This window comes from Eremothecium sinecaudum, chromosome III (assembly GCF_001548555.1).
Source record: "Eremothecium sinecaudum strain ATCC 58844 chromosome III, complete sequence".
NCBI classification, from domain to species: domain Eukaryota; kingdom Fungi; phylum Ascomycota; class Saccharomycetes; order Saccharomycetales; family Saccharomycetaceae; genus Eremothecium; species Eremothecium sinecaudum.
Window position 1 is genome coordinate 1,119,937 of NC_030894.1, and position 11,616 is coordinate 1,131,552.

General features: G+C 41.4%; 8 protein-coding genes and 1 non-coding gene across 9 annotated transcripts; 2 read left to right on the top strand and 7 right to left on the bottom strand.

The window, feature by feature from the left end:
• Positions 1–231: 231 nt before the first annotated feature.
• Positions 232–969, bottom strand: SGF29 (Sgf29p; the record flags this gene model as incomplete). Its single annotated transcript, XM_018131086.1, has 1 exon — positions 232–969. One exon carries the CDS (start codon positions 967–969, stop codon positions 232–234), a length of 738 nt encoding a protein of 245 aa, XP_017987026.1.
• A 433-nt stretch (positions 970–1,402) lies between these two features.
• Positions 1,403–2,479, top strand: MRP7 (mitochondrial 54S ribosomal protein bL27m; the record flags this gene model as incomplete). Its single annotated transcript, XM_018131085.1, has 1 exon — positions 1,403–2,479. One exon carries the CDS (start codon positions 1,403–1,405, stop codon positions 2,477–2,479), a length of 1,077 nt encoding a protein of 358 aa, XP_017987027.1.
• A 119-nt stretch (positions 2,480–2,598) lies between these two features.
• Positions 2,599–3,504, bottom strand: ILV6 (acetolactate synthase regulatory subunit; the record flags this gene model as incomplete). Its single annotated transcript, XM_018131084.1, has 1 exon — positions 2,599–3,504. One exon carries the CDS (start codon positions 3,502–3,504, stop codon positions 2,599–2,601), a length of 906 nt encoding a protein of 301 aa, XP_017987028.1.
• A 312-nt stretch (positions 3,505–3,816) lies between these two features.
• On the bottom strand, positions 3,817–3,887 carry AW171_hschr31902. The gene has a single exon. It is a non-coding gene; the product is annotated as a tRNA-Gly (tRNA).
• Positions 3,888–4,432: 545 nt separating this feature from the next.
• IDP3 (isocitrate dehydrogenase (NADP(+)) IDP3) lies at positions 4,433–5,695 on the bottom strand (the record flags this gene model as incomplete). The annotated part of the gene is made up of 1 exon (XM_018131083.1): positions 4,433–5,695. One exon carries the CDS (start codon positions 5,693–5,695, stop codon positions 4,433–4,435), a length of 1,263 nt encoding a protein of 420 aa, XP_017987029.1.
• Positions 5,696–6,459: 764 nt separating this feature from the next.
• Positions 6,460–7,185, bottom strand: PYP1 (putative phosphoric monoester hydrolase; the record flags this gene model as incomplete). Its single annotated transcript, XM_018131082.1, has 1 exon — positions 6,460–7,185. One exon carries the CDS (start codon positions 7,183–7,185, stop codon positions 6,460–6,462), a length of 726 nt encoding a protein of 241 aa, XP_017987030.1.
• Positions 7,186–7,673: 488 nt separating this feature from the next.
• Positions 7,674–8,966, top strand: AW171_hschr31905 (uncharacterized protein; the record flags this gene model as incomplete). Its single annotated transcript, XM_018131081.1, has 1 exon — positions 7,674–8,966. One exon carries the CDS (start codon positions 7,674–7,676, stop codon positions 8,964–8,966), a length of 1,293 nt encoding a protein of 430 aa, XP_017987031.1.
• A 104-nt stretch (positions 8,967–9,070) lies between these two features.
• SSP120 (nucleobindin SSP120) lies at positions 9,071–9,778 on the bottom strand (the record flags this gene model as incomplete). Its single annotated transcript, XM_018131080.1, has 1 exon — positions 9,071–9,778. One exon carries the CDS (start codon positions 9,776–9,778, stop codon positions 9,071–9,073), a length of 708 nt encoding a protein of 235 aa, XP_017987032.1.
• A 395-nt stretch (positions 9,779–10,173) lies between these two features.
• On the bottom strand, positions 10,174–11,358 carry AW171_hschr31907 (HCL114Cp; the record flags this gene model as incomplete). Its single annotated transcript, XM_018131079.1, has 1 exon — positions 10,174–11,358. The coding sequence occupies one exon, from the start codon at positions 11,356–11,358 to the stop codon at positions 10,174–10,176; it is 1,185 nt and encodes a 394-aa protein (XP_017987033.1).
• Positions 11,359–11,616: the final 258 nt, after the last annotated feature.

Genomic DNA, 11,616 nt, shown 5'->3' on the forward strand with positions numbered 1-11,616 from the left:
GCTTTATTATCCTAGTTAGTTAACGTGCAGCGAATTTTTTTTTGACCCCATCCTGTGAATCTTTTTGCTGGCAGAATTGAAAGCTTCATTGCATCATCGTACTTACATCATGATCAACGATTGTATAAAATTCAATCTTGTAACCCTTGAATGGCGTTTAAACCTCTGCAAATGTTCGTATGATATCCTGCTGGACACCAGGGGCGACGCAGCGCCCTTAATATGTCCTATTTATGGTCTGCGGGCGGCCGGAAAAGGCAGTACAAAGCGTCGATCAACTTCAGTTTCTTTTCCGGCCTCTTCCTCTCCATCGAATCGCAGCCTGCATGTACCGTCTCTCTTATTGCCGATGACCATGGCAGGGTAGAATGTCGTGGTTTCAGGATAGCGCGCAAGAACTTTTGTGCTACTGGGATAGTTTGGCGTCTGCTGCCTGGTGGAGTTCCGTGGAGGAATCAACAACAGCTCTTTCCAGTTACACTTGAACGTCCCACCAGACTGCCCAAATTCGTCTGGTTCAGGGTCGCGAACCTCAAATTTGGTCCCGTCTGCAGATATTTTTGTCACTTCACACTGGAACCACTCTCCCTCTGCACCAGTTCTCCTAGGCTTATACGCAACCTCAGAACCAAGGTAGATAGGCTCATTCGGATTGTAGTTACTTGCCCAATAAGATTTACCTACCCTTGATAGTTCGGGAGCGTTAGATACTGTAACTGCTTCTGGGTGTGTTGCAATGTATTTTAGCAACTCATCCAGAGCTTCTTGAATATTGCTGATGTGCTTACGGGCAAAGTTCAAGTTTTCTCGATGCTCTTGAAATGCCATTAGCTCATTTTGTAGTTCCTCTGCGCTCATTTCAGTAAACTTTGCTTGCCGTTCAACCTCCTTATCATCAAAACTCATCTTTTCGTTCCATGTGTAAATGTCCTGCAATGAGGACAAAATAACATCCCATTGACTACTCATCTCAGCTCTCTAGCCCTTATAACGTAATTCTTATCGCCTCAGCGTCCATTGACGAGATCTATTTACCGGTGGCGGGCGTTCTGTTGTATAGCGGTTTTAAGTTTTTAATTACGCTGTAAATAACCAATAACGATAAATTATCAAAAGACAAATAAAAGCTACCTATATCGCTTAAACTACGCTACCAATGGCTTAAGATCTATAAAATGCACCAGTAGTCCGTTTACAACCTTTACTAAAAGCTCTTCTTTAGCCTTAGCCGCTGTTGTATTTAATTGTACTGTAACAATAATCAACGTAAACCGTGATTTAAAAATTTTCTTAGGCGTTTAATGATATTATATAGCTTCATCCTCAATTAAAGGACAGTATAAGTGCAATATTCGAAAGATTAGGCATTTTAAGCGGGTTCAGAGTAGTGTAGCCGTGAAATATGTCGTTATGGAACCAGGTGACGAAATGGCAGCTACATTTAAGCCCATTTATTCAGGTGCGTACTGCAACAAAGCGAGCTGCGGGATCTAGAACCTCTATGAAAGATTCGGCCGGTAGAAGGTTAGGTCCAAAGAAATCTGAAGGAGAAGCTGTTTCTACAGGTCAAATTATCATGAGACAGCGTGGTACAAAGTTTTATCCAGGGGAAAATGTTGGGATAGGTAAAGATCATACTATTTTTGCTTTGGAACCAGGGTTTGTGAGATACTATATGGATCCATTCCATCCAAAAAGAAAGTTTATCGGGGTGGCTCTAGCGCCAAATGTGAGGCTACCAACTCCACATTTTGACCAGCGTATGCGTCGGTTTGGCAGGTATATGCTTACCGACCCTGTGGAAGCAGCTAAGGAAGAAGCTGCTTTGCCAAGGAAGACATTTTTAATGAAAGACAAGGTTTTAGAGGCGCAACAAGCCCGTGAGCAACGTCGTCAGGAGCTAATGAATGAATTTGAGCGTATATTGAATTCAGAACTGCAAATTGTACTGGAGGGCGAAGCACTAGATTTTGCCAAAAAATATCTCTTGAGAGTTAGGTCAGCATTAAAAAATGGGTTTGAGGTTTCGGATGCACAATTCAATAGTCTGTATTTCCTAGAGCAGGAATTGAAGCTATTAGGATGTGCAGATGAGAAGCTTCAGCTTCTGAAGACGACTGTTGAACACCTGAATAAGTCTACATCATTTGACAACAAACTGGTCTTGACAAGGTTTATCAGTGAGGAAGAAAAGCTCGCATGGAAGAAAAAGGCTATTGAGCAGCTTGGCGCTTTAGATAGATCCTCTAAGTCGTTCAAGAATGATGCTCTAAATATTCTAGCCGATGCCTCGAAGTACTTGTCACTTTCCCAAGAAGTGCTCATGCGTAGACAATACCTAAAGCAGGTACTACCGGAAACTATGGCTTTGGCTCCTAAGGAGGGTAAGAATACACACACTCTAAGGCGGTACAACTACGAGAAACGGAGTGTGGATGTGGTGATAAGATCTAAAGACGCATATTTCTCCAAGCTTTAGTTGGGAGAATGTAGCCTGTAAATAGCGGGAGGCTCATGTCAACCAAAATTTCACATATATATATAATAATGTGTTTTATAACATAAACTATTTGTTGTATTTATTGCATTAGATGCTCTTTAGCCGGGCGGCAATTGGGTTACATCAACAGCATCGCTTTCATCGCTGTGATCCACAGTGTCTGGCTGATCATCCAAATCAACAGGAGCCCTTGGCAAAGCCATCATACCTGTTCTTGCGACTTCCAAAAGACCGTAAGGCTTGATAAGTTTCAAGAAGGCTGATATACGAGATGGCTTGGCTGAGAGTTCAACAACACAACTCAATTCAGAAATGTCCACAACTCTACCTCCAAAGTTGTTTGCCAAACTAGTGATAGCATCCAAATGCTGGTGTTTCAATCTTAATACTTCAGAGAGAGGAAGGTTCGATGGATGAAATTCCTTACCTTGAAGCTCTTCGCTAGTTACGTTATCCACATCTTCAGTAAGCTTCTTGTGACGGTGCACCAACTCTTCAAAATACTCCGCACCTAAGAGTGACACTCTAGTCAGCAGTAGTTCACGCATAATTATTTCCGTGTTGGTGTAGTCAAGCACTGCGTATACAGGGACCATATCTTCTATTTGTCTTCTGGCCTGCTCAACGACAGCGTTCTGGCCCTGCAGCACAATCGTCATTCTACTAAGGTCCTTCACATCGGTATTAGAGACGACCAGGGAATCAATATTGAATCCCTTGGCTGCCAAAGTACCTGATATCCTAGATAGAACACCAGGCTCGTTCTGAACTAAACAGTTCAATACGCACTGCTTCTTGGGTTGCTTGAGAGGTTCCGGAGTCTCATACAAAATCGAAGAAACAGCTGTATTAACAGACCAATCAGGAGTCTGAAGTATTGGAATACTGTTCTTAATACTTCTCCTGTGAAGTTGTTTGTAGACTAATGCGGAAGTGCTCGAGGAACTACACCGAATTGATGCCCAACGTGAAATTAATGGCTTTAGATTTGACCCCAACATCATTGTCGAATGATAGAAGAATTACGGTTCAGTTGAGACCTGAAGAATCAAGTACACGGTTTAAATAATTATTTCTTCACAAAATACGAGGAACAATCGAGTTGACTCACGTTAAGAAAGTTCGCTATTGGTTTTTCGCAATGAAGAAGTAGCCGTGTCGGTAATATAACGCTAAGGTACCAACGATATAAGGATAAAAGAGTAACTGATCTCACAGAAAAAGTAGAAAATGCAGGCTACTGCATTATAACTTGATAAAATACACTTTATACATATACGTTGGAGTTATTTAAAGATAGCGCAAAAAGAAAAATATGCGCAAGCCCGGAATCGAACCGGGGGCCCAACTATGGCAAAGTTGGATTTTACCACTAAACCACTTGCGCTTGTTGTGATATATGCTTGTTTAAACGCTAACATAACAAAGAGAAGAAGTTCGTCTCCCGAACAAATGATAATTGAATTGTATTAACTTTGTGATTGCGGGGATAAATTGTTCGTAGGATCCGTGACCTTTGTCACTTGATAGTTGTTTTATGGCTCCTGCATTTCTTCGCGTCATTATGTAGACGGGCAATACAATTTACTGTAAATCTTGCAGTTGCAGTCAGGTGACGTCTGTTACGATGACATACTTATGACGGGTCATCAGGCGGAATTCTGGAGACAAGTAAGGGAACGCTGTAGTGGACATTGTTTTACTAAAGTTATTCAGATGCAAAAACCGGCCTTTTTGCTTAGTAAAGTATGGACGTATCACTCTCGTAAACCTCCGGGATCAAATTGTACCTATATTAGATAAATAATAGTCAGATAAATAATGGCATTGTACCCTAGAGTTTAACCTAAAATGAATATGCATTTTATCATGGCTAGTAGGAACATTGGATCGTTAGTGTGGGACATCTCTTTTTATAATTTGCAAGCGATTTTAGGAACTCGTAAGGCGCTGATATCCATCAGCTAGTCTCTTAGCGACTGCTTCAATGAAGCCTTCTGTAGTGACGTAACTTTCTCTATCAGTTTTACCAAGGATCAATGCCAAGTCCTTGGTCATGATACCATCTAGTTGTACTGTGTTAACTGTAGATTCCTCCAACAGTTCGCCAAACTTCACGACTTCAGGCGTATTGTCTAGCTTGCCTCTTTGGATTATACCACGAGTCCAGGCAAATATTGATGCAATTGAGTTCGTGGAAGTCTCCTTGCCCTGCTGGTGTTGCCTGAAATGTCTTGTAACGGTACCATGGGCGGCCTCGCTCTCGAAGACCTTTCCATCTGGAGTCACCAACACCGAAGTCATGAGACCTAGGGAGCCAAATCCTTGGGCTACAATGTCGGATTGAACGTCTCCGTCATAATTCTTCATTGCAATGACAAAGCCACCCTTTGATTTTAACATTTGTGCCACCATGTCGTCAATCAGCCTATGCTCATACCAAATTCCAGCTGCCGTGAACTTTTCCTTGTACTCCTTGTCGTACATACCCTCAAAGATATCTTTAAACTGGCCATCGTACTTCTTCAAAATCGTATTCTTGGTTGTGGAGTACAGCGGCATCTTACGGGCCAGAGCAAGCTCAAAACTCGACTTAGCAAAACCAGTGATCGACTCAATTGTATTATACATAGATAGAGCCACACCGCCCGTAGCAGGAAACTCAAAGACTTCAAGATCCAAATTCTTTGACTTGTCACCGTCTTTGCTTTCGAAGACAAGTTTCAACGTTCCTTCTCCCGGAATTACAACGTCAGTGGCCTTGTACTGGTCACCAAAGGCGTGCCTTCCAATTATAATCGGTTCTTCCCAACCAGGAACTAGTCTTGGGATCCTGGGAATCACTATGGGCTCACGGAAAACAGTTCCACCTAGAATATTTCTTATAGTACCGTTAGGAGACTTCCACATTTGCTTCAAACCAAACTCCTTCACACGAGCCTCGTCCGGAGTAATAGTGGCACACTTTACCGCCACTCCGTACTTCAACGTAGCTTCCGCTGACTCAAAGGTCACTTTGTCATCAGTAGCATCACGGTTTTGAATAGAAAGATCGTAGTACTTTAAATCAACATTCAAGTATGGGTTGATCAACTGTTTCTTTATTAAATCCCAAATAATACGGGTTTGTTCATCACCATCCATCTCCACAATGGGGTTCACCACATTGATCTTTTTAATATTAGCCTGACTCATGGTTGCCTATTCTTTGTAGTTTCACTTCAACGTATTAATTATAATTCTCTGCAATGTGTTTGAAAACAATTAGCTTTTATAACTGCAAGTGGTTCCACCGTATTACAGCCATTTAACTAAATATTTATATAAACACTAGATATTGATTTACTTACCTTGGATATTATGAGTATCATCCGCTAATTATGATTAATAATAATATTTATGTAACTTTTTATTGGAGTAGTTCCTATAGACTCTGGGGTTTCACCCTTATTCCGGTATAGACCAACAAACGACGAATAAATTCCAAATCATGTTATTTGAAAAGTCAGGTTGTTGGGGGATAGTCATTATTGGCGTTTAGAATAAGGTCACACAACAGGGGATGTGCTTTTAAGATTTGCCTAATCACTTTCGACCAAAAAGACGCGGTATTGCGCCCTTATTAGACCGATATCTCAGTTCTTTGTTCTACAATAAGGATTTCTAGTACATTCTATTGTTTTCGTCTTATGTGCTTGTCTACTGATTGTTATGCCGTACTTTGCCAACATTGTACAAGTACTTAATGTAATAATTAGTCGATTAAGGTTTAGAAGGGTTATTTACAGTATGGTTAGTCGATGAATTAATGATTAATAACCGTAGATTTAAACTAACTTCTCGTTTATAAGAATCAACAGCCTACTACTCGGCGTACTAGCAGTAAAGTCCGGGGTGATATGTATATCGTGACGTGACCAACAGATCACGACAATCATTGCACCGTAGAAACAGCGCAATCAGGAACTACTAGCCTTGTCGATGAATTCTCTAATATCATGCTTTTCTTCTATCACTAGCTTTGTTACTTTTAGGATGTCGTCGAAAGAACTGAATACGTGGTAGGGTACGTTTTCCTTGTCACAGTACTTGATTAAGTCCTTCCCTTCCTTGGCGAACAATAAATCGCACTCCCGGGCTGCGCTAAGGTCGCTGACGCCGTCCCCGCAATAGAAGTACATGGGAGGCTGCTCCTGGTTGGCAAACCTCGCTTTATAATGGGAAATTGTCTTGGACTTGTCGTGGCCTTCAGGAGATTTATCACGAAACACGATTTTCCATGACCCATCCTCTTCTACATGTACGTCATTCGCAACTAAGTCGATGTTAGCAACTGCTTTAGGATCCAAGTGGTGCTTGAGTATCGCTTCGATTAGCGGTTTCATACCGCTACTGACAATGATTATAGGAATTCCTTCGAAATGAGCCCACTCATACATTTCCTTAAACCCTGGATCGAGTTCGATGGTTTCTACCAGTGTTTCAATGCATTTATCTAAAGGTGCTGAGATGCTATTTAACATCTCACCAAAGGCATCACGAAAAGACTTATTACCCTCAAGAACCCCTGCGAACAGCTCGTGACGCTTTTCGCCGCCAAACCCGTACTTATCTGCTAGGAAGTCGTTGGAGTCTTTGGTAGTGATGGTACCATCAAAGTCACTAAATATAACTGCCTTAGTCATTTCTAATTCTAATCTTCACTTACTATGTGCGGTAATTACTGCTGGAACCGGATGAAGCAAGCAGGGATTACTTATATACTAGCGGAGAAAGGGAGACTTGTTTATTACGGAAAGAAGGGTTCTGATATAATCAGTAATATTCCGTCGAATAACTTCGACGTAAACTATGACCGTATGTAATGATTTAGGCGATACTCAAAATCAGAATGCAACTTTTTAAAATAGAAGGTTAAAACAAGGTGCACCGATCAACAATGATCTACTCAAAAATAGGGTCCAAAACTGTTTAGGAACCGTGTAGCCGAAATTGGTTATTGAGCTAGCTCAGCAAGGTATTTGGTCAGGACAACGGGATAGGAAACTCTTGGTTTACTTAAAAGTTGCGGGCGAAAATAGTCAACTTTGTTTGGGATCAGCGGCTCATATTTGTTATTATCTAAGTATAATAAAGATTTGAATATACACTAATCCTAAAGAACCTTGAAATTATGAACGTTGTAGTTTTTGGAGGTGGTACGGCAGCAAACTATTTGGTACCCTGTTTTAATGAACTCGGCGGCAGGGTGGCGTACGTGCTACCTATTTCTGATAACGGTGGGTCGACGTCAGAGATCCTGAGAGTTATTGGTGGCCCAGCAATTGGAGACATACGGTCTCGTATTGTGAGGGTCATAGACGATCAGCATGTCGTTCAGGTTCTCTCTTATCGTCTTCCAGATGATAGCAAGGCTGCTAAAGCGGAGTGGACTGACGTGGTAGAAGGAGGCCACAAACTCTGGGCCGGTGTGCCAGCCCCTCTACGAGAGTGTATTAGACCATTTTTGGCACATATACAATCTGAATTATTGAAGCGAAGCAAGATCTCCAAACCGTTTCAGTTTGCAAAGGCCTCAATTGGAAACCTATTCTTGACTGGTGCAAGATTATTCCTTGGGTCTTTGGATGCTGCAATTGAGTTAATGCTTCGCATAGGACGGAGTGACAAGTCGATTACAGTGATCCCGTGTATAAACTCTAATCACATGTATCACATATCTGCTTTGTTAGAGAATGGTATGGTTATCACAGGCCAGTCTCAGATCTCGCATCCATCGGTATCCAGCTCGAGATATCCCACACAGTTAAACAATTGCGGAGAAAAAAGTCCTCGGTGGAATAACATTAGCCCCTTGTCAACCTCGTATATTCTGGAAGAAGAAGAAGAGGACGCAACGCCATTCTACATTCATCCGGATTTGAAAACATCGCAACTATATTTTGAAAAAATGCTAGACGAGCAGCCTTTGTCAGCACCCGTGCAGCGGGTATTCTACATCAATCCCTATGGTGAGGAAATTTTCCCTTCTGCCAACTCAAGAGTAATCCAGCATTTGAAGAAATGCGACATGCTAGTGTATTCTGTTGGTTCACTAATAACTAGCTTGATGCCCATGGTAATACTTGGAAATGTGGCTGAGGTCATTGTAGAAACCAAGATGAAGAAAGTTTTGCTTATAAACAGTACGTATGACCGTGAAACGTTTGGTATCTCGGGATTAAGATATGTAAATATGATGATTGAGGCCATGGAGGTGGCTGCAACAAGATACAAGAAATCAATGGGTAAAATGGATCACATGAGGTGGCCTGCTACGGCTTATATTACGGATATCGTGTGCACCAAGGGAGGCCAAATTCAAATAGAACAAAAGGTTTTAGAGCGGAAGGGTATAAGGTTTCATAATGTGGAAGGTGAGGTTTTTGAGAACACCGAATTATCACAAATTTTGTCTAAGATTTAAGTGTGGTTCTACTTATCGCTTCAAAACGTTCTTCTGTTGATGTTAATGTTTGCAATTTAATGGAAAGAGAATATTATGAATAATCAATACTTAATAAAATAAAACTACCTAATTCCTGCAAAATATTTGTTTGGGATACGTTCGTGAGCGATTCTACTCTCCAATACATCATCGGTGAGGACTGTGCCCTGTGTCGCGCCCATGCTTTCAGCTTCTTCATGCTCGATCTCGTGCTCATGATGAAGTAATTCATGCTCTACATCTTCCTTGTGAACATTTTTGACGTCACTATCACTGTCCTTGTGAAATTTGTTCCAATGGTGGATTTCATACTCTTCTTCAAAGTCCGAATGATGCCCAACACCTACTCCTAAATCAGGGAATTTCTTCCCACCCTTAGCATATTCTAAAAATTCTTGCTTGGTAATCCTATTATTACTATCAACATCTAGAAAGTCCATAATAAACTTCACTACACGGTCACCTAGTGATTTATCTACAGCCTCGCTATTGTCATGTGACCCCATGCCATCTCCCGCTCCGACGACCTCGCTACGAGCTAGCCCATACATAGACAATATATCGTTGCTATCGAAGTAACCCTTCTTATTCAAATCATGTAAGTCGAAGAATGTCTCAGCATCGTACTCCTTCATTTGATGCTCATGTTCCATATGCCATTCTTCCCATGACTTACCCTCAGGTGGTCTTTCATGCTCTGTTTGAATGTCTGAACCAGGTATAGCGTTTGGGGCTGACCATACACCGGCAACCCAAAGCGCACAACAAGCTGCGACTTTAGTTAATTTCATGGTGTGCTTTGGAATTCGGTGATATTGCTAAAAAGCTGATGATTTCTATAAATGGAGAACTTTTAAAGTTCATGTGGTGAAAGTTGACGTAAGAAACGTAGGGTAACAGATACAGGCAGAGTATTATAAGGAGTATACGCAATATATAATACCATATAACCGCTTAAGCTGATGTCTGTGATCATCGGAGAATGAAACTTTGTGCTGATTTGCTGACCTTGTTTTAATTAATTTTCGTAACTTTTCAATCCACCTGCAAATTTGTATACTGTTTCCTATATTATAAGTCTATATATGCATGCATGAATATATAGGTTATAGTCATGATGAAGGCCATGGACATGTTGGGTAGTCTGCGAGGAACCAGCACACAGTAAAATGCCCTTTTTATTCGATCAGGAGATTTGATAATCGTAGCTCCTTTTATCTAAGAATGAGCGCCGAAAGTATTCGCAATTCTTCCTCATAGCTTTAGCAAATTCTTTTTTTCTTGTATTACTGGAGAAGTAGCCCTTGTAGAGATCGTCCTTGCTAGCTTCACTTACTAAAATTCCAATTATATCTCCAGATGAAATGTTTTCTCCCGACATCATAAGTTGTACGAGTTGTTTCTTGTATTCCTTGATCAACAAGCGTTTGTTAGTGTTGTAGTTCCAAACATCAACACATTCATGGTCGTGGATGAGAGTGGAGCATCCCTCATCGAGATAGTAGTTATCTTTGGAGGACCGGTATCTGTACCTGATGAAAAATGGGCATCTTCGTGTCCCACTACCAAGATGATGCGTTGACCTTCTGCGATGCTCATCAGAATCTCCGGTAGTGGTTCCACTTCCGGGAGACGACTCGGAAGGAGTCATATTCTTACCCGCTCGTGTGCCATAGAATTCACACCCAAAGTCAATTCTCGTAACTTTGCCCTTATAATCCTTCGTCTTGAGGCAGACAATACCTATATGCTGCTGGAACGCGTAAACCCTCTGTATATAATCCTTAGTATGTTCTGGGGTCTGAAACTCAATTATACTAGGCGGCGCGGAATCAAACCTTGTAAGAGTAAAAATCCCATCACTACGGTGCTGGCCAACATGCGAAATTAGCCCATGCCCTCCTAAATCTCCCATATGATTTGTTGAATGCGGATTCCCACTGCGTTCTATATTTTCTCCCACCCCCGCCACCTCCTCCAACTCTGCCCATTGACTATACCCGACGCCGCCCAACAACGCTCCTTGCTCCTGAGGAGCAGAGATATCCATTGGATCAACCAAAAGATGCATATCATTCCTACCCCACACAATCAAGTTCCCAGGCTCTACCTCGTTTAAAAATACCCAGCCTGCGATAGAGTGGGTCTTAATAAGAGGAATATCGCATGGTATTGACTGATACAGTTCCAAAAGAGTACAAACAACATTATTAGGATCAATTGAACCATGTCTCGGAAGGTCTTGCCGCAATGTCACCGTGCCAACAGCCCTTCCATTATATATAAGTTCAAATATTTGTCGTAATTGTGGATTTGTATGGCCGTTATTCCCACCTATTCCATTGTTTCTAACATTTTGCACATGAACCATAATGCTACCGACAAAGAAACCTTCAGCTCCAAACCTTGGATAACCACGCTACTACAACCCCTTAAACCACTAATAAGTAAACTTTCCGATCCAGTTATTCTTGTATTACTTATTATGTCAGTAGCTTGATTACATACGTAATAACACATTGTTTTTTTTATTGTTATATTCTTGGAAGAATATGAAAGGAACGGCGAAGATCTCAAGCAATCTTACTAAATTTAACCAGCAGACAGAAGGTCTGGTATAACCAGAAGA